The 22,030-nt window shown below is 46.4% G+C and overlaps 1 protein-coding gene across 1 annotated transcript; it reads right to left on the bottom strand.

The window, feature by feature from the left end:
- Window positions 1-520: 520 nt before the first annotated feature.
- Window positions 521-18,012, bottom strand: TIGIT (T cell immunoreceptor with Ig and ITIM domains). Its single transcript, XM_029214751.1, has 4 exons — window positions 17,815-18,012; window positions 16,426-16,755; window positions 13,957-14,063; window positions 521-2,872 (listed from the first exon to the last, which is right to left on the bottom strand). The coding sequence occupies exons 1-4, from the start codon at window positions 17,876-17,878 to the stop codon at window positions 2,624-2,626; spliced, it is 750 nt and encodes a 249-aa protein (XP_029070584.1). The 5' UTR covers window positions 17,879-18,012; the 3' UTR covers window positions 521-2,623.
- Between the last annotated feature and the right edge of the window lie 4,018 nt (window positions 18,013-22,030).

Raw genomic sequence — 22,030 nt, 5'->3', positions numbered from 1 at the left:
TCAGACTGTATATGCCCAGGTTTCGAATGTGGAGTAATAAGGGGTAGGGAGTCAGTAAATGTATTTTTCTTCGAACTCACATTTATTGATTCATTTATTCTCCCTTCCCCCTATCATGGAATCTAAGAGGGGATCCAGGAGAGTTTAGGAGCTCTTCCTGTCTACACTTAGTGGTCTCCCACCTCAATCTCTCCTGTCATCCTTCCTTATACTTCTCAAAAGACATAATAAGGAGGAAAAGACTCCTCAAGCCCTGTGTTGAATGAGAGAGAGACAGAGCCCACCAGTCAGTGATAGACACCCTCCCCCGGTACCACCTTGGCTGGGGTTTAGAGTCTACAGCTGTGTGGTCTAACACAAATACAATGGGAGCCACATAGGCAATCTTAGATTTTCCAGTAGCCACATTAAGAAAGTAGAAAGAAACAGGTGAAATTAATTTTAATAATATATTTTATTTAACACAATATATACAAAATATAATTTCAACATGTAATCAATATTTTTTCAATTACACATGTGACAGTTTACATTCTTATTATTCACACTAAGTCTTCAAAATCTGGCATGTATTTTCTACTTCTAGCACAGCTCATCTCAATAGGACTAACCACATCCCACGTGAGAGCCACATGTGGAAAGTGGCTGCCGTACCGGACAGGCATGTCTCCAGGAATCTGGCTTTTAGAGGATTGTCTTCTCAGGTCTCCAAGGAAACTCTGGTTCAATGAATTTCACTTTCAAATTTATTTTCCGTCTAATTCAATCTCATTTTAGTAACCTGTCCCATTTACAACATCTATGGGCTCCTTTGTATTTTTAGCACCATCCAAATGGCATCTGTAAATGTTTCCCTGTTACCATAATCATGTTAAATAACACCCAACTGTCAGTCCAGCCTCAGCCCAATGTCCACCTTTTCCAAATCAAACCACCACTCCCTTTTTGTCATTATATGTTAGCTCATTTGTGAACTGTGAATTGTCTTCTACTCCCAACCAATCTGCACTAGTTTTGCAATAAAAATGCTGTGAACTGCCATGGCAAATAACAGCATTTTTACAGGTATCTATCTTTCTTCCAAAGGACTTGGCACTCTGGACAGATTTCAGCTCATGGCTCCTGACTACATACTTGTTGGTAGAGAACTGAGAAAAATCAAAATCAAAATGCAAGGAGGAGTAGCAGTTGAATTGTGTCCTCACTCAACCAGCCTAATTCTGAGGGAGCAGGGCAATGTTCCATTTTAACCATTGGTAAAGGACAGTCTTGCTTCACATTTTCTCTCAGTTCCTGTGCCCATGAAAGAAAATCAGTCTCCTATAAACCCAACCTCCCTCATTCTTCTAAGAGAGGTGGTGGGAGGATAAAGCCTGAATGCCCACTAAACAGAAATGAGCAGCTCAGATGCCACTCTAACCCCAGCACAAACAGCTCAGGGTGTGAATTTAAGGGATCCAGGCAGCTAGTTTGAGGTGCTCATTTTTTAAAACTTCCATCACCCTCCTTTGTTTTCCTGTGAAGAGTCCCTATTTTAAAATCCAGATTTTCCTTTCGGTGGGAAACAGATTCTTTCTTCAAAGCCTCAATGGCAGATTGATAGAGAAGAGGTGGATCTCGGCCCAAGGGCTGAACTACAGCTCCTGCAGTAGACACACACCATTTCTGTGGGCTTCCCCAACGCACGTGACTGGAAGAGCCTAGAATCCTCTATAACAGGTCATCACTAGCTTCTGCGTACATCAAGCAAAAGGAGATTTGAAAGTCTGCCCAGAGAATAGAATCTGAAGTCTTGCTGGCTCCCTTGATGCCAGGGTCTTCCATGTGGGACTTTCAGCTCCCAACTTTAGAATCTATGAATTCCCTGGACAAAAATCCTGCTCTCCCAGCCCAGCCTCACTGTTCCCTACATCCTCTCAGGCCATTTCCCCACAGATGAGCTCATCCTGACCATCTCACCCTGAACTGACATGTCTTCCCTAAGGCCTGTGTCTTGGACCCTTATCTCCTCACTACTTTTTAATGTAAATGTTGTCTCCCCACTGAACTGTAAGTTCTCAAAGGGCTGGGACCCGAGTCAATGGTTTAGTCATTCTCCAATCTCCGCATACAAGCTGGTAGCATGCCTTAGTCCTAAAACGCCTTGGGTGTGTGAACGTTGACGCAGACGACAGTGGCAAATGAGACGAGGTGCCTCTGCAGTCACCCCATCCCCGAAATCCACCACAGAATCCTGTAGCCCTGAACCCTGCCCAATGGTTTTAGGGGGAATGCAGATCTCAGCCACAGGATCTGTTCCAACTGTCAGATTCGAAACCAGGTCAAGTGTTTGTCTGGTTTTCTAACTTTGCATTGGTAATCAAGATACAGGCTCCTCCCCGGGATCTGCCAAGACGGTACAGAAGGGAAGGGTAAAGAGAATGCAGACACAGAGGAGGATGACATACATTCACTCAACCGAACACACCCGCACACACACGTGTGCAGACGTCCACATGCATACACACGCCTATACACACACACACACACACACACACATGCACAGCCGTGACGGACAGACGCCAATACGTCCATCTGTGATAGCACAGGCAGGACTGTGTCTCCCAAAGGATGCCCCCGGGAGCTAGCCCTCCTCGGCGGGGAAGCTGAAGCTCTCGAGGCTTCTGTAACTCAAGACGTTGAAGTAGTCGTGCGGCTCGGGCTCTGCGCGGTCCTCTCCCGGCTGCTCCCTGCAGAGGCCGGCGTCCGCACGCACACAGCTGCCCGGGGAGGACAGGACGCCGGGCCTCCACTCCTCCTGTTCAGACAGCCTCCTCCCGAGGCCACCTTCCGCAGAACGGATTCTGAGAGATTTCTTCCAAAAACAAAAAAACTACAAAGTGAGTATGTGGGGATGTCTTTTAAAAGTTACTCCCCAAAATGATACATAGTTATAATGATCTCTTCCTTTCTTACACACACACACACACACACACACACACACACACAAGTTGTGTTCTTATCCACAGCAGTTCCTTAACCCTTAATTTCTCAGCCTCTTCACCGTAGATGTCAGCACTAACCGCGCCCCGGAAAGGCTCCGGGCTACACGCGCACGGCGGCCCACGCGCTCCTGCCTGTTCGCTGAGCCTGGGCAGGCGGCTTCCAGTCCCAGCTCTCTCTTACTCCTTCTCGCTGCCTCTGACGCCGCTGACCCCTTCCTCTTTGAGATGTTCTCCTTCCCTGGGCCCCATGGCATCACTCTCTCCGCTTCTCCTCCTCCGCGGCTAGGCCTGCTCTTCTTGCCGCCGACACTTCAGCTCCCCAGGTAAAGAAGTTCCTCGGGGTTTCGGTCTCTGCTTTCTCGCGCCCGGTACTCTCTCGTCCGCTGTGCAGCACACTCGACACTTCATCCTTATGTACATCTGCAACCACCCTCTGCCCTCTAGGGATCCCCAAATCCCTATCCAAACCAGCCCAGGCTTCCGCCCTGAGCTCCAGACCCGCCCTGTGACTCCACCCACAGCAAGCCCATACACCACATGTAGTTTCGCTTTACGCCCCATAGCAGACTGTGTGTGATGCCCCCCCAAAATGCCTTTTGCGATTTGGCCACACTCACTTTTCCAGCTTCATTTGCTGCAGTGCTTCCCCAACCAACAGCCCAACTCCCGGTATAGGGCCTGGATGCCAGAGAGGCACCGTTGATTGAGAATCTGCTATGAGCACCAAGTGGACTAGCTTCTTTATGTCATCTCAGCACAACCCTATCGACGTTTCTAGTTGTGAGTGAGCCGATAGGTTCAGACAGGTGAAGTCCCAGTTCTGACTTGGGTTTGTGGGATTCCAGACGATGCATTTCTCAGCCAAGCTGCCTCTCATCTTGCAGTGTTTCGAATGCCATGCACTCTTTCCTGCCTCTCCTCCCACTGTCCATTCACCACAGTTCCCTGCAAAGCTGTCTGCTCACTCCTCCAGACCCGGCTCTACAGCACGTTGTCCAAGAAGACGCCTCTGATCTTCCGGGAGAGTAACATCCTTCCTGTGTGTTCCACTACGGTCCTGGGGGGGTTCTCTGTTGTAACATTCATTGCTGCCTGGAATTTGTTTACCCTTCTGTCTCTTCAGGCCCCAAACTGTGAGCTCCCCTGAGGGGAAGATCTGTGCTGTATTCCTCTTGGTAACCTCGGAGTTCACAACAGATGCTCAGTATAGGTCTTAGAGGACTGAAATGCACACAAACACACACAAACTCACTCTCTCTTTCCTTGCTCGCTCCCCCCCACCTGGCCCCAAATCTAAATGGGATTTTCCAAATCAAAATATGGACTCATGGTCGGACAAGTACATTTACACTTATGAGACAAGAGGATAGACCGTGAAACCTGTCTGGGAAAATCAAGGATGTGAAATCAGCCATCACGTCCATATGACAGCATCATAGGTGAGGGTTGTGCTTTACAGGCAAGAAAATCAGAGCAGCAGGCACAGGCGGGATGGCAGGAGAAATGCCTAATGGCGTGCAATGCAAAGGTGACATCCTCTTGGCCTTCGTGGGTACTGCTCTAAAGCTGGTCACCTAGCCCCACTGGAGGTCCAAATGACAGAATCACAAAGAGCCACCACACACAGGCTTGGAAAATAACAACAAACACAAACCAAATTGCATTCTGCCCGCCCCACTGCTTCCAGGATAGGAAACAGCACCATCCTCATTGGCTAGGGTCAAGCTCTGCAGGACATAAATAGACGCAGAGAGGCGGAGCGGGAGGGTGGGCAGCATGGATGGGCGCCTTGAACACATATCGGAAGTTACAGGTGCGGCCTCAGGCCCTGAGGAGCTGGGGCCCACAGACTGTTTCATTCATTGCTTTTCAGTAGAAGTGGCTGCGCCTTACTGTAGGTGTGAAGGAAAGGGTTGTTATCGTAGGTCAAGCTGATTCTTTGCTTCAAAGAAGTCCTACATCCCTTGATGCAACCCTATCCATTTAAAAAATACAGATACCCGATTCTTTCTCAGAGACCTGATTGTGGCTTTTTGTGTTGGTGTGTTCTCGTTCCCATTCTTAGACTGCCTACCCTTGCCTTTGAATCTTAGGACTATTTTGTCTTCCAAAAATCTTCTGGGAAATGTAAATATGCCTGAGCTGGGTCTCTCAGCTGTTCTGTTTTCATTCCATCCTGCATAGGGAACCCTGTCATTGTAATCAGTGTAAAAAACAAGTCTGGAATTAAGGCATTGATGTTGTTCTAAAAGACCAAACGAAGCTACGACGATAGCAACTATGGAGATTTGCAGGACAAATGCTACCCTCTTGGAGAACGTGAGAACAGACAGTTGGCAGTCACTGTCCTGCAGCTGGACACACCCATCTCTCCTTGCCCTCACAGAAGGTCCCCTGGGTGCACTTTTCCCAATAGTAGCTTAGCAAATAACATCCATTCATTTAGTCAAATCAATCTATGCAATATAACTAATTTATTGAGCACCAGGTATCATGAGGTGCTACAGTAAATAAATTTTATAATAATTATAAGAACTTAAGAAATAATGGTTATTCATACATGCCAGGAAAAATGCCAGGGGCCTTATGTGAATTACATGACTCGAGTTTTTCTACAACCCTAACAGGGCAATACCATAATTGTTCCCATTTTACAGATGAAGAAGGTGAGGGTCAGCAAAGTTAGGTGGCCCAGCTGACTCAAGCGGTAGAGTCAGGATCCAAACCCTAGGTCTGTCTGATTCCAAACGCCAAACTCCTAAATAATTCAACCTACTGGCTCTCAGGATCTGTAGGGAATACTGTGGGTGCCCTGCTCAGATCACCTCACCACCTGACCAGTGCCTCCTTTCCCCAGACACTGGGAATCTAGGCTATGAGTGGCTCACAGCTGCCCCTTCTCTGGAGAATTGCTCTTGGACCTTTCCTGGTGAGCAGCCAACAGTCAACAACTGGCTGAGGTGGGTTTTCAAAAGGCTGGCCCCCTCCTCAAGGTGTGACCAAATCTGCTTCAACCGCATCTCCCCCCGAAACCACATCCCTTAGCCCTACCTTGCTTCCTTCACCACTCTTCATCTGAGAGCCCAGCCCAATAAGTCACCCTCACCGGAATTCCCATGCCAGGCTCCATGTCTGGGAACAAATCTAAAGAAGGCAGACCCTAGGATGCGATTGTGGAGGGGAATCCCTCACCAGCTGGATGGGAATACAGACCCCACCCCTGGTGGTGGACTGGGAAGCGACACGAAGGGAAGGGGGTTAGGAACTGGCGCAGCAGCTCTGACATTTGAGAAGTAGAGAGCAGAGAGTGCTTGTTAGGACTGTGGGACTGGGTGGCTTTTACTAAATTCTGCCGTTGGACTGAGACGAGAACATGACAGATCTACCAGCAACTGAAAGCAAAGTGTGAGAATCAAAGCTCCTCTTCCTTGGCAACATTTAAAGAAACGCTCACCTCCAACACTGAAGAGCAGGCAGAGGACCTACCTATAAGGGCGACAGAACTTCAAAGATGGCTGAATTCTAAGCCTGGGCAAGACTCCACCAAAATCAGGGTCTGGGCGGGAATGGAGGCATTTCTGTGCATTGGGAGGAGGATCTCTTGGTAGATGCACTTGGGAGCCTTGAACCACCAGCTTCTCTTGCATCATCTGGAGCTGCAGAGGTGACCCCCTTCCCCGGGATGGAAGATGGGTCCTGTCAGGACCTGCCTCCCCTCCCCTATTGGCCATTGGACCATAATTAGCAAAAATCTCAACCTACACTAACTGAGGGAATCCTGGGCATGCTGAGGGAGGAGAGAGGTTGTAACAAAAGGAGCTAACACATAACTGGTGGAACTGGGAGAGTATGTTTGGGAGTGAATCCTGAGGGGAGTGGATCAGGGCTGGGTGAGTAGAACTTAAGGCTGGATGAGGGACACATCATTTGTCAATATTAGGACACATCCCATGGCTCAAGATCTAACACCCTCACAAGGCCCCGGGACACAGCTGTCAACAGAGATGCCAACAGTGCTTTGGAAAACTAGGGAAGAAAGAAACAAAATGCTCAGAGAATTGGAGATGTTATCATAGACCCATGTGGAATAGTAAGAAGCATGTATTTGTCTCTACCCCCAGTTCCTGCTAATATTTGGTCTCTATTAACCCCAGTTCCTGACACAGAGCTCCCTAAACTCCTAAAATATCCTGAGTGGTAGGAATGTCATACACAGGGCTCTTAAATCCCTTGGAATATCCTGGGTGACAGGGGTGTCTTTTGTTCCAATGAGGCGACTTTCGCTGGGCTCCAGAATGGAGGCTGGTTACCAGAACGACCAAGCCATGATGAGAAGCTTGGAACCTCCAGCCCTACTCCCTATTCTCCAGAGAGTGGAGGGGGCAGGAAACCGAGTTAATAACCAATCATGCCCGTGCGATGAAGTCTCCATAAAAATCCCAGAAGTATGAGATTTGGAGTTGATGAATATATCTACATGCTGGCAGGGCGGCACACCCAGCACCTTGGGGAGAGAAGCACCTGTGCTCAGGACCCTTCGAGACCTCACCCTATGTATTTCCTTCATCTGGGTATTCATCTGTATCCTTTATCAAATTCTTTATTATACAATAAGCAGGTACATGTAAGTAAGTGTTCCCCTGAGTTCTGTGAGATGTCTCAGCAAATTATCGAATCCGAGGAGAGGGTTGTCGGAACCTCAATATACAGCCAGTCAGTCAGTCAGTCAAAGGTACAGGTGACAACCTGGGACTTGCAATCGGCATCTGAAGGAGGGCAGTCTTGGAGGACTGAGCCCCTAACCTGATGTTAACTCCAAGTAGATAGTGTCAGAACCGGATTGACTGTAGGACACTCAGGGGGTGTAGGAGGATTGGTCAGTGTGGCAATAAACCCACACATCTGGTGTCAGAAGTGTTCTGTGTCATGCTAAGAGTAGAGAAGAGGAAAAGACAGACACACAGAGTTTTTCCCAATACAGTCTACTAAATCAGGGATAGGGAAACTAAGGCCCATGGGTCAAATCTGGGGTACCACAGACTTTTGTACTGCTCACGAGCTAGAAATGGATTTTATGTTTTTAAGCGATTGAAAAAAAATTCAAGAGAACAGTATTTTACTAAACATGAAAATTATATGAAATTCAAATTTCAGTGTTTATAAATAAAGACTTATTGAAACACAGCCGCACTCACTCATTTACATCTTGTCTGTGCTGCTTTCACAGTGCAATGGCAGAGCTGAATTTTTGCAACAGAGACCGTAAGGCCCACAAAAGCTAAAAGATCCTGGCCCTTTACAAAGAAACTTCGCCAATTCCTGTACTAAGTAAGTTTTTAAATCCAACAGCTGATTATGTTTCTTGGGAAGATCCAGAAGACACCCTTTTGCTGAGGTGGAAAGGAATGTGCTAGTTAGGGGAGCACCAGCGTCATGGAGGGGCTCAGAGATGTCTCTCCTCTGTAGGCTGGAGCTGAAGTAGGCAATGCTTTTATAGAACTGGATCCCCAGTAGAAAGAGGGATGAGGAGATGCCAAAATAATATAGGGACAGATGGCAGCACTTAAGAAACAAGGTGGATGTAACTACTGCAATGGCAGCCAAGGAAGCCTGGCCCACAGGGATAGTAAGATGGCTAATAAAGCCCAGTGTGTTCCTAGGAGAAATATAGATGGACAGCCAACAAGGATATTGCTTAAATGTATAATCAAAAGATCAAGGATACATGAGGGTAGACGGAAGCATGGAAAGCCAAGATTTCTTGCCCATTTCCAGGTCTATAATAGTACTGGCTTGGATACTGTCTGTTCACCCCTCAACGTCACTCTCCAACCTTCTGCACCCTTTTGTGTGCCCAGAGAAGACTGAACTACGCGTACTGAATCAGTGAGTTCCCTTGTCCTCTGGCTTGAGTTTGGGTTCAGCCAATGCAAAGCAACAATAGGAGAATGGAGGGAAAGAGTGTGAGGTGAGGGTATATATTCTCCTGGCATTCTCTCTGCAGGGTGGACTTGGACTGGCTGTGGCCTTCAGTCAAAGATTGCAGTACTTCTCAAAGTGGTCCCTCCACACAACTGTCTCTTTCCAGGTCCTAGTCATCATCCTCCCTCCCAGCTTCCAGTAATCATCCTCTCTCCTTTCCCCTAAAGAACTAGGGTTGGTAACAACACACTCCTACACTCCTGCTTATGGTTTCCTTATATGCTTCCCAATCCTTTGTAAATCTCCTTATTAAACTATCCTCAAACTACTCATGTTGTGAATACTACGTGTTCCCTGATGGACCTTGAATAATACAGGTATAAAATGCATTTGAGCAAAGAGAGAGAGAAGACTGGAAACTATAGCCAAAGCATATGAAAAAACAGAGAGGAACTAATTTAGACAGGAAGCAGTGGACATGTCAAAGAGGGGGCTGATGAATAAAACATTTTAGAAGGGGAGCCACAGAGCTTGATAGCTACTGGACTCTCTTTTTTCACCTTTTCCCCTTTCCCTTATACAAAGATGACCAAAGTTGGTCTAGGATACTGACCTGGAAATGAACCAGTCTTAATCCTTAACAGGAAAATGTGTTCTGCTGCTTCTAAAGAGCTTTCCATATGTCCATGCCAGAGCTGCAGAGGTCTGGTGACAGCAGAGGACATTTGTTCACCAACCACCATAACAGCTCCCTGCCCAGCTCAGAGATCAATCATCATTCTCTTCACCTCTCCCCTCTAGTCAATCACTTCTCTTTCCCTCATCTTCCCCTAGAGGTTTCATTTACTAAACCTGTCTACTGTGATAGCCAAGACATAAATGAAAATACTATAAGTCATTGACTTCCTCGATAGCACTAGCCACATCTCAGCCACTGCTGGATCCCCAATACTCTGTTCCATGATGTCTGTTGAATGACAAGGAATAAATGGCCACATCTCTATGAACCAGGTAGGTCAGCAATCTCAGTGTTTGTTTCATAAACCTGGAAGTGAGGGTTTGAACCATAGGACAATAGATTTTTGTAGGCAAGTTGGTGGACCAGGCAGTCATCTTCTGGTATTAGATTTTATGTAACTTTCACCTATCACATGAGCTTTCCTACCATTTGGAGAATCTCTTTCACTTCCTCTAGACCAAATTAACAAGGTCCAACAGGTGCCTGGAGCACTGTTAGACCAGTGACTGGGGGAGACCTGGCCAATTTGTAACTCAGAGGGGAACCAGACTTTAGTTTTGCTACCAAAATACCTTTTCCCATCCTCACTCCAATCTGTTCGCAGTAAAATAAGGTTAGAGTGAGTGTCCCTGGGCTCTCTTCATTTGTAGATCTGACTGAAGACAGAACATGTGTCAAATGGAACGTGTTATTTTTACATCAGTACCCTAGTTATTGATGGTAGGTTACAGAAAGCAAACTGAGTTTATCTACACAGAAAACTAAGAGAATTTAAGATGTAAGATATTAGACTAAGTGTTCAAGATGAGTCACTGGTAATAGACATGAGTGTGCACAGAAGTGTAACTCCGTAAGCAGAATTAACACTAGGAAAATATATACGATTTTTTATCCTAGGCAGGGATATAGAATTAAGGCTGTTTAAAACGCAAAATACCATGAGGTCTAAGTGGAGGAACATTACAACAGCACTTTCTTATTAAGCAATTCTAGTTTGTGCAATTCATCTCAACTCTGAGGCCTGGAGAGGGAAGTAGCTCTCGGTCTTCAAAGGAGTGACAAGAGTAAAATAGTAAAATAGATGTTAAGTAAAAAAGAAGAGAAAGTCAAAGGATGGTCCATTTCTGAGAGAGGGAGAAAAGGAAAAAGAGGACAAGAGCTCACAATAAGCAAGCAAGATGGAACCAGAGCCTAAGAACACACATCTGTCCACATCCCTCCCTCTCTGGGACTGGCAGTGACCTGGCCCCATTCAGGCTAAATGGCTGTTCAGGAATCAGGTACAGAGGGGCTAGAACTCGAGTTGGGGGTCTTGACCCAATATAGCCAAAGGTACAGAGTGGGTGGACTGGGTAAATATGTTCTGCTTGTAAAAGTCAGCCTTTGAGTGCAGATATGAAATACAACATCAGAAATAGGAGTTCTGCTTCTGGTAGAACAATGATTGCCTCTGTTGCTTTGAACCAACCTTTCCAGGGAGAATACCTAGAAAAACTGAACAAAATATTATAAACATCTATCTGTATTAATCAGAAATCTATCCAATCAGTGAGAAATTTGTGGTCTGGGGAGCAAGATCCAGGAGTAGGAAGCCCAGAGAGATGAGATGAGCATTGTGGGGTTGGGAAGGGTATGGATTTTCTCCTAGAGAAATTGCCTGAAAGTCATGGCTGAGAGGCAAATTAGCTACACAGAATTTCTAGCTGGAGGGACAAAATTTAGAGTTCAGAGGCCACCGAGGAAGGGAGACTCTGGCAAACACTACAGGCTTTGAGTTGGGACCCCAAAGGACTACACTCTACAAGTAAGGAAGTAGCAGAAATTAAATCCAGCTTTAAATCCTCTCACTACTGATTTAATTAAGGTGATGGGAATGCTACTGCCTGAATATTAGTTACCTGATGGAAGCAAAAAGGAATCTTCTTTAGAGGAAGATGATATTATCTACAGCCTCAAATTATGGCCACAGGTTTTCATGTAGAAATACAGCATTCAATGAAAAGTAAACAGTCAAAAAGATAAGATAGGTCCAAAAAACAAGCATAAAGAGAGAATATTAAAAGACCCATAGAGAACCCAATTAATAGGAGTATCAGGCACAGGTTTCAGAATAACTATGATTAACATTTTCAAAGAATTAAAAACAAGATTGGGAATTTTGGCAGACTTTAAACTATCCAAACAAAGAACAAAATAGAAATCCTGGATCTGAAAAATATGATAATGGAAATTAAGAACTTAAGGGATGAGTTTAACAGAAGAGTAGATCCATCAAAGAAGAGACTTAGTAAACTGGAAGGCATGTCCAAAGAAAACATTTGATGAGACAAGTAGATGGAAAATACAAAAAAGAGGGTAAGAGATGCTGGAAAAAGTGAAAATGTTGAAAATACCACATGATTAGAATTCCATAAGGAGAGGAAAACAAGGACAACGAAGTAATACATGAAGAAATAATAGCCAAGAATGATATAAAACTGACAAAAGATATCAAGCTACAAATTCAAAAAGCACTCCAAACCCCAAAGAGAATAAATACAAAGATGACTAAATCCCATTATATCACCATATAATTGCTGAAAACCAAAGAGAAAGAAAATTTCTAAAGAACCAGAAAAAAAAAAAAACATTATCTTCCAAGGAGCAAAAATAAGATTCTCATATAATTTCTGAACAGAAATATGAGAATCCAGAGACAATGGGGCAATACTTTCCACATGTTGAAAGAAAATAGCTGCCAACATAGAATTCTATACCCAGCAAAACAAATATATCACTTTTAAATTAAGGAAAAATTAAGATATTTTCAGATGAACAAAGAGCAAGATAATTCATCACTAGCATGCCTGCCCACAAGGAAATGCTAAGGATATCCTTTGAGCAGAAGGAAAACTATCCTAGTTATAAGATAGAACATGCAGGAAGAAGTGAAGAGCAACAGAAAGGGTAAATCTAAATGAATATTGGCTCATAAGACAATAAATCATTTTCTTGGGGTTTAAAATAGAGAACTAAAATCCATGACAATTATAGCAGTAAGTTGGGGAAGTAGGTAGAGAGTTAATGTGTTCTAAGGTTCTTGCAAAATCCAAGAAATGATGAAAGTACTAATACATATTAGACTTTAATAAATCAGGGATCTATTTTGTAATCTCTAGTGTAACCACTAAAAGAAAAGAAAAATGCATAACTACTAAATAGATCTTTTTAATAATAAAAAGTACTTAATTCAAAAGGCAGCAAGAAAGATTGGGGGAAAAAACAGGCAAAACAAATATGAAGAAAATAAAGTGGTAACTGTAAACCCACATGTATCAGGAATAACAGCACCAGGTACCAGTCCAGAGAGAGCAAAGCAAGGCTGCAGAGTTGAGGTGTTAACGGAGGGGAACCAGAGTTGGAGGGAAAGTGAGTCAGGCACTAGGGAAGAGGATCTGAAACAAGGTGGAAAACAGTGCTGGGAATCACAGGCCTGTGTTCCCCGAAGTGTTTGTTTAGTAACTTAAGGCAACCTGGGATGGCTTAAAAGACCCAACAGGGCAGACAAAACAGGAGTGGGAATTCTTGCTTATTCTAATCACTAACTACCAGTTACGACACAAGGATGTGGATATACTTCTTCATTGTTTACAAAGCTTTCACGTGCAATATGCCACCTGTTCATCACAACCCTGTGATACAGAGCGAGCAGAATCATAATCCCCATTTTATATATGAAGAAACAGAGACTTGGAAGATGAAACAGCATCCCTATCATCACACACTCAATGCTGAGATTAGACACTTCCTGTTCCCCGTCCAATACTCTTTCAGCCACGTGACCCCTTAAGCAAGAGTAACAGAGGATTTACAGTCTACTCATCTTGCCATGTACCTTTTACCCCTAAATTTTTGGAGTGTTGATTTCTCATTCTGCAGAAGTGCTAGATAGCCCAGCACTACTGAAGGGTTGTTAAAATTAAAGGAGCTAATGTTCAAAAACCCCTGGCACAGAGTAGATGCCCAAGACGCATCAAAATCACAGTGGCTAAATCAGACTCTCAGAGGAGTGGCTTAAGGGACAAGCAGGAGCCAGGAATTGTAGGCCACAGCAAGATCGGGAGGATACGGATCCAACCTTTCAGGAGCTCCCAGACAAGGGAAGGGACAGCAAAAGAGCGTAAACAATGCCACTGAAAGGCAGAGCAAGGACTGTGAAGAAGGCACAATGAACAGTGGGAGAGATCACTTCTAGACAGAAAGGCGACATGAAAGGACCAGGATGGCAGAGACGGGATGCCCAGGACTGAGATATGCAGCCAGAGTCATTACCTTTCTGGCCAGTGTGAGCACCACAATGACTGCTGTGCCGATGACTGCCAGCACTGTGGCCAGGGCTCCAAGCAATGGGATCTGGAACCCAGCGCTGTGCTCAGCCACTAGAAGGAGGACAAAACAAAGGTGAGTGGGCAGAGGCCAGAAGCAAAGGGCAACCATTACAAGGGAAGCCTCAGCATCAGGGCACAGGCATGGGAAATGGCCAGGCCTTTCTCTAACCACAGGACTGGCGTCTTCAAGTCCATCTCTTCGGACAGCAGAGCATCTGCCAGGCCCGTCATGAAATCAATGCCTGATCTCTCAAGGGGTGTACCCCACACACTTGTCACCAGCGCAGACCATTTTAACACTCCTTTCTCTTTTTGACAAAATCAATTTCAGTCATAATCTTGAAGTGAAACAAATAACATCCAGAAAAAAACCAGAAGGTGATTATTTTCTTTATTAAACTTCATATTTATAATCATACTAGTATAAAAAAAGTTTAATTAAAAATAAAAAGAACAGGGACTTCCCTGGTGGTCCAGTGGGTAAGACTCTGCGCTCCTAACGCAGAGGTCCTGGGTTTGACCCCTGGTCGGGAAACTAGATCCCACATGCATGCCGCAACTAAGAGTCTGCATGCTGCAACTAAGAAGCCCACGTGCCGCAACTAAGACCAGGCACAGCCAAAATAAATAAATACATATGAAAAAAAAATTGAAAGAACATTAAAGTACAAAGAAGTAAAAAACATATAACCTTTCACCTTAAGCCTGTAACACTTACTCCAACTCGGCTGTGAGACCCTGGAGGGAGTAAGGTTCTGGAGCTTTATCCTTTGCTGTTTTGCCAGCACCTGGCACCTAACAGGTGCTTAATAAATACTCATGACATGAATTAAAGCATGAATAAGTGAAGTTCTATGAAGATGTAAAATGTAAATGCAAGGAGGAAAAGCTAAGAAGAGAGTTTTGAAAAGATGAGTGATGCTTGACCCAAGGAGAGTGTGAGGGAAACAGGACTATTGTCAGGATGTGTGCTGGACTATAAGTGGAAGGGTTTCCAGGCTGCCTCATCCCATCCCCACCTCCTTCCCAGGAACTTGGGCAGAACCCGGGTGTCCAGGGCATTCCTGAAAGGAGAAGGGTGTAGCAGAGGCCGGGCGGCTCTTCCTTCTAACAAAGGGCTTAGATTGCCAGGAGGATGGCTAAAGCATGTAATCACTTAGGGCAAGGGCAGCACCCCCAGTACCCACAAGGTACCAGTAGCTGGGGGGGAGCCCAAATTCCCCCGAATATATTCTTCCTGCTCTGAGGACTCAGTCTCCTGCCTTGGCCACAGGTAGAGAAAGAGGACTGATGGAGACCGAAGTTGGAGAGGGTCAGAGGGGCTGCAGAGGGCTCTCTATAGAACCAGAAAAGGATGGAGGCTCTTCTCCACATGCTGCATTGGCCTATGCCAGGGGCCCTCAAGAAGTAGCACTTGAGAAGAAACTTTAAAATAACCTTTTATCTTCTCAGTTTACACATATTTTGCTAACTCAAACAATCTCCAACACCACTGATGTCAGCAAATAGCAGTTCCGAGAGTGTAGTTGAGTGGAACCAGAACACCTGTGTTAAAATCAGCTGTACTGCTCTGAGCAACAGCCAAGCCTCAGCCTCCACCTCCACCCAACAGTCAGATGGGAATCGGGGGATCGTGTTCATACTTATGTTCATGCTTACTTACATACTTAATTCATGCTTGTCATGTTCCAGGGACTGCTCTAAGGGCATTTTTTTTTAGTAAGTAATTCAATCCTACGTTAGCTCCTCAGGAGGTCTTACATCTTCTCCTCATTTCACAGACGGGAAAAACAAGGCACAGAGAAGCCCAATAATCTTGTCTGAGGTCAACAGCAACACCAGGATTTGGACCCAGGCTGCCTGAGCCCATCATGACTCTGCTATCCTGTCCCTCAGCCATGATAACAACCCTTTCCCACCCTCCAGAGAACTGGTTTAAGTGTCCAGGTGGATAATGAAAGTGAAAGCATTTTGGAAACTATGAAGTACCACAGAAATGTAAATTATTGTACATTTACACTTAGCACTGAGCTCTAATCCTTTATAAACTTAGTGGCTAATTCTAATTTGCATGATCGATGTTAAACTAATTAATGAGATCCTTTCTCACAAGACCTGAACAACTGGTCTTCCTAACAAATATACATAAGAGGTGCTTTTACCCGAACAGTAGTTCTCAATCCTGGCTGCCCATTCAAATCATCGGGGTGCTTTTAGAACCTAGCACAACCTGCTCTGCCCCTCTGACTGAACTGGTCCGGGATGGGGTGCCAGCATCAGTACCATTCAAAAGCTCCCAGGTGATTTGAACATGAACCAGGGTTGGAAGGCCCCGCTCTGCAGTATTGGGCAGGAATGCATTTTCTACCCTAGAGGATGACGGTCACCAGCCACCCTGCTCCAGAGAACATACCTGAGCTTTGTAGGACTTCCAGAAAGACTGTCCCTTTGTAAATGCCATCAGGGTAGGTGTGATAGATGCAGACGTACTCTCCTGTGTCGTTCCTGGTCAGTGACTGGAGGGTGAGGCCCAGGTTGGGGCCTGGGACCATTCGCTCCATGAAGGCTGGGTCGATGTGCCACCCCAGGCTGGCATGATGAATGGCCAAAACTTGGTCCTGCTGTTTCCAGTTGACCTGGGTCACTTTGGCAGTAGTGGAGGAGAGGTGACATTGTAAGGTGACAGAGCCACCTTCCTCTGCAGAAATGTTCCCCGTTGTTACTATTCTGCCTGTCACAGCTCCTAGGGAAGGGGGAAAAAAAGCAAGCACTTTTAGCAGCTGGCCTTGAACCTTCCCGTAGAAATTCCAAGGCGGCTTTAGGCCAGAATTGATTTTTGCAATGACAGTCTCTCCAGTCTGCCCTGTCATTCCCCCATACAGACTGTAATTACTACACAACATAGCACTTCACCCTCTTAGGATATTCTGTGGGAATATACCTTCCTGATGAACTCATTGATTATTTCCACACACTTATCTTGTCTCCCTACCTAGAATATAAGCCCTTGTCAGCCATCACTTCTGCTTGATTGTATCTTCCAGCAGCCAGTTCTGTGCTGGACACATTATCCTTTGAAACAAAACCTGGCTCTTTTGGTTGACAACCATTTGGGGTGCCCGGAAAATGTTTCAGGAAAGCCACGACATCCAAAGGAAAGGAGGCTTGGAGAGCAACTCTGCTTCTCCAGGCAAAGCCACCATCCGCGACACTGACCTCCACCCCGGCTCCAGACGGTTCAGAAAGCAACAGGGAAACAAAATTATACTATGGTTTTAAAATATTTCTGCCCCCTTCAGAAATATTTGCTTATGTTATTTAATATAGAAGGAAATAGATTTAACATAAATTAAAGCTCTAATAGTAGGATCTCTGGAATCTGTGACGAAGACATTTTTTAATCCACAGGAAACATGTTGGGTTGGCCAAAAAGTTCGTGCGGGTTTTTCCATTACGGAAATACAATGTTTTTCTAGAAGTTTCCGCAAGGACAGAAGAAAGGAGGATGGCGCAGGAGTGGACTTCTCTCAGCAAACTCATCATCCCTCCTCCTTAGTCCCTTTCTGTCCTCCTGCTTCCTTCCTTGGTTCAGCCATTCTGGCACCCCCCATCCCCAAGTCCTTCAACTGCCACCTAGTACAGAACTGTATCTCCTTCTCAGAGACAGCCGTTTCTCAACGAGGGGACACAGGGCTCTGAAAGCTGTGTTTCCTTCCCTCAGATGGATGAGACAATGGCTCCAGCCTCCCCCTTCCTCCGCCCGCTCTCCCTCCCCTTCCAGTCCCAGGCTAGACTTCAGTACCTGAGGCAGGGAGGAGAGCCTGCCTCAGCCCCTGGGCCCAGAGCAGTAGAAGACACCACTGCATGCTTCTGCCCAGGGGGCCGACAGGAAGGAGCTGCGGCCTCTTCTGCCAGCGAAACTGGCCGACTGCTGATGGCAGGGTGAAACTGAGCCTCTGAGGAAGAGAAGGTCTCGGAAAAACCAACTTCAGCAAAAACGTCGAAGGTAAAACTCACGACAAGTGCACAAACTGCACAGGGTGAGCCACAAGAAAGACCATGAAGGAAACACATTTAAAAATAAACAAAAATGTGGTTAGAGGTACACTGGTCTTCGGATTACTATTAGTCAACCTATTGTTTTTAAGTTCTGTCTCAATGCACTTTTTGTTTAAATTAGCCTTTATCTAATGAGCTCAAGCACATCTGTGTAATGCCCAAGATTCTGGAGAACCTGTTCCTGACAGGGTTCACTGGGCTGCCCCGACTGTGCAATGACAAGAGAAACTTAAGTTTGTGCACTTAAAGGCCAGGAACTGCACTTGAAATCTAATGATCGAGGGAACAAAAGACATTTATTCAGAAACAAGACATGAGTGGGACAAAAGTCTTGGTCAAACAGAGCAACTTTCCCCTGAATGAGGGAAAGAACTAAGATTCTGTCTCCTCGAATCTAATTTCTTCTGTCTTGTTTATTTGGACTGAGACACTGTTGAATTCGGGCTCAGTCTCTCTGACCCAGTAGAGTCAGAGGAGACGAGAAGAGTGAGTTTTCTCCCGTACTGTGACCCCGTGACAATCCGGGATGCAAAGAAGGGCGAGCCCCAGTTGCCTGACCCTGGATCGGGATTGGCTGACACTTTTCTGGAGCTTCCAGCTCATCATCAAGTCCTACTGTTGACCCACCATTCCTTCCTGCTTCTCACCTTCCCTCTCTCAGTTCATGCCTTTGAAAGTCCCTGAGTGCCTGAGAAGCACTGGACTCGAGACTAGGCTCTGGAGATATGAGGGTAGATAATCACCGCCCCTGCTGTCAAAGTCAAAGCTTGCTCTGGTGAAGCGACACCCTGGGGAGAGGAGGTGGAGGGTACACATTCACCTGCCTTGGGCATGGCCCGTGGTGTTATGTCCTGAAAGTCTGCTGCTCCAACGGGGGAACATCTGAAGCCTGGTGCTCTGCCTCTCATTCCAGCCCAGCACCCTGAGCATTCCACACTTTCTGGGCTCCTGTCCTCCTCCTGTTCTGCAGGACGCTCCATCTCAAACCAGTTTCCTCCCCTCCCTGGGTACTACCTATTCCCAACTCTACGCTACGACCTATGTACACCCCTACACCCCACCCCCAGCCCCTTAGACAACTTATGCCTCACCAACTTCTTTCTGCCCATCCCAATTCGACCTGTCCTTCAAGGCTCACATCAAGACATGTCTCCTCTACCGCCTCTCCACAGTCACAGAGCCTGCAGCTGAAGAAGCTATGAGACCTAATGCGTGTCCACCTAATGTGGCCGCAGAGGTTGAACCAGAGGGGTGTTTTCAAAACTGGTTGCCAAGGCAGAGGGGCGAGGGGTGGGAGAGCCGAGAGCAGCTCTGGGGGATAGAGCACAAAGGCGGACTCTGGCGTTTGGACTATAAAAAACTCAGAGACTGTGTTTCTATAGTGGGGGTTGGCAGAAGCCACAGAGGCAGGACCAGCTGGCCTTCTGTACCCATGGGTTCTGCATCTGTGGATTCAACCAACCACAGATTGAAAATATTTTTTTTTTAAATTCCAGAAAGTTCCAAAGAGCAAAACTTGAACTTGCCATGCACTGGCAACTATTTACATAGCATTTACGTTGTATTTATAACTATTCACATTGCATTTACATGCTATTAGGTATTATAAGTAATCTAGAAATGATGTAAATTGTATGGGAGGATTTGCCTAGGTTATATGAAAATACTATGCCATTTTATGTAAGGGACTTGAACGTCTACACGGTTCTCAGTACCAATCCCCACAGATACTGAAGGATGACTGTATAATTAGAAATCCAAAGAAACTTAGAGTGGGTTAAAGAATTGTTCTATTTGTTTCTAAGCAGTCAGTCCAAAGAAGAGCACGGTCAAGTCCATTTTGATCGGTGGTGCTCTCCAGAGACATGTGAAGGTGGTGACTAACACCCTATGGAAGGAAAAAGACCTGGGTCCAAATTCATCCTGGTTTGATGACCTCGGGAAATTACTCAACCTCCTTAAGCCTCGGTTTCCTCATCTGTAAATAAAAACAATAGTACCCACTCCTCACTCCCCTCATAGCGTCCTTGTGAGGATTCAGTGAACTAATGTCCGGTAATGTGTTTAGCACAGTGCCTGGAACACAGGAAGGGTTCAATACATCAATGATAGTATTGATAATAACATTAACTAAGGAAGTGAAAGGAAAATCAGAGGAGAATATCCCTGTCTGTGTAATGTATTTTGACAGGAGTAAACCCCTGGTCTCTGGACTCCAAGGCCAGAGTTCTACAAACCTCTTCATTCTGGCTTAGGCATCTGATATCAAATATGAGAATAAAATATTACTGGGGAAAAGTAGGCACTGTACCAGCCAAACCCTGAGGACGGAGGAAGGTGAATGACAGAAGAGTCTCCCCAGGGAACCTCCCAAATCCCTCTGGGAGCCTCCTATTGGGACTCCTGGAACGGTCGCTGGCAGCAGCCAGAGCAAAGCAGCACAACTGTGAGAAGCAGGTCTGGAGCAAGAGCTCCCCGGGCCACCCTGAGCCTTTGGGGCCCCCCTTGGCAGCCCCTGCAGCAAAGCGTGAACCCCTGTGGTTAGTTGGGTGCCAACTCACGTTTCCATTTAAAGTTCTAAAAGGAGCCACCATATGTTTCTCCCCTGACTTCTGGGGTTGTGGGCTGCACATGGATGGTTAGCCTTGAGGCAGTGGGGTGGGTGTAGGTGTTGGGGAAGGGACTCTATTTGCATGTAAAGGGACTCTATTTGCACGTAAAGGTGTTGGGGGATGGGACTCTATTTGCACGTAAAGGGACTCTATTTGCACGTAGAATGTAAAACACTCACCAGGCCCCTCAAGTCCTTTCACAGCCCAGCCTTCCCCTCTCCCTGTAAGCCCCCCTTGAGCCCACAGCTGGCTCCCCAGCTCCAGTTGGAAGCCCATGGCTCGGCGGGGGCGGGTCACAAGCACTGGGCCCGGGGGTGGGGGGGGTGTGGCCGAGGGTGGTCACACTTTCCACAAGGCCCATGACTCATATATGCGAAATACAACCTAGTGTTCTCTCAGGGCACAGACCAATCCCTCAGCGGTGTCTTTGGACTTCAGAGTCTCCAGAGTTTTCCCTCTGGCTCATAAGGGGTGCAGGAGCCTAAGGGATATCACAACTGTCTTCTCCTCCCTCTTCCCAACTGCAACACCAACAGCTGCATGGGCGGTGACCTTCCCAGCCAAGCGCTCCCTCTCTCTGCCCCGCAGACCAGCGCCTCCTGGTTTGAGCTGCATTGTGGCCGAGGGGTCCGAAGAGGTCTGTGGGAGCAAGGAGACCGGAAACCGGGGAGAGAAGGGGACACGGCCAGCCGCCCAGAGTACCCGGAAAAGCCTGCCCTGCGTCTCCCTCAGCCCCATCCGCCCTTTGCCATAGCAAAGTCACTTCACAGCAGAGCCATCCAGGCAGTGGGTGGTGGTCCCAAAGCCCCTTGTGGAGAGAGGAAATCAAAGACTCAACATGAAAGGAGTATCTCTGACCTGAGGCTCTTTTATAAGTCTGTGAGCCAGGCGTTTGTTGGCTGCAACTGGCTCAGAGCGAATGCCAATGGGGAGAATTTGGGGGTGGGATTGCCATTGTTTGTTCAAGCTCCCTTGGGTGAGGTGACCCTGAGGAACCCACCCCCGCCCCCCAATAAACGCTGCCAAGGAGTTTTGAGAATTATGGTAAATTTCCTTTGCCTTCTCAGCTGTGAAAATAGGACAGAGACTCCCAGGAGAGGCAGGAATGCAATCAGAAGAAAAGTCTTTGGGGGGAAGCAGCTCATCTTCTGTCTTCAGCTGAGGCCTTTTCTGCAGCCTCTCTTCACAGCCCTCCCACCCACCAACGTCGCTTCCCTTACACCCCCATCCTAGATGTGATTATACTATCAGTCACCCCCTAGCTCCATCTGCCGTGGGAAACGTGTCCTCTACCCCTGGAAACTTACTTCCTGCTTCCTACTGCCTGCATCCCTCAACATCCAGGAC

The sequence above is a fragment of the Monodon monoceros genome, unplaced genomic scaffold, assembly GCF_005190385.1.
Source record: "Monodon monoceros isolate NGI ecotype Baffin Bay Population unplaced genomic scaffold, NGI_Narwhal_1 Super_Scaffold_11, whole genome shotgun sequence".
Lineage (NCBI taxonomy): Eukaryota > Metazoa > Chordata > Mammalia > Artiodactyla > Monodontidae > Monodon > Monodon monoceros.
The sequence above is the reverse complement of the archived record's forward strand: the minus strand, read 5'-3'. Positions and strand labels throughout refer to the sequence as shown.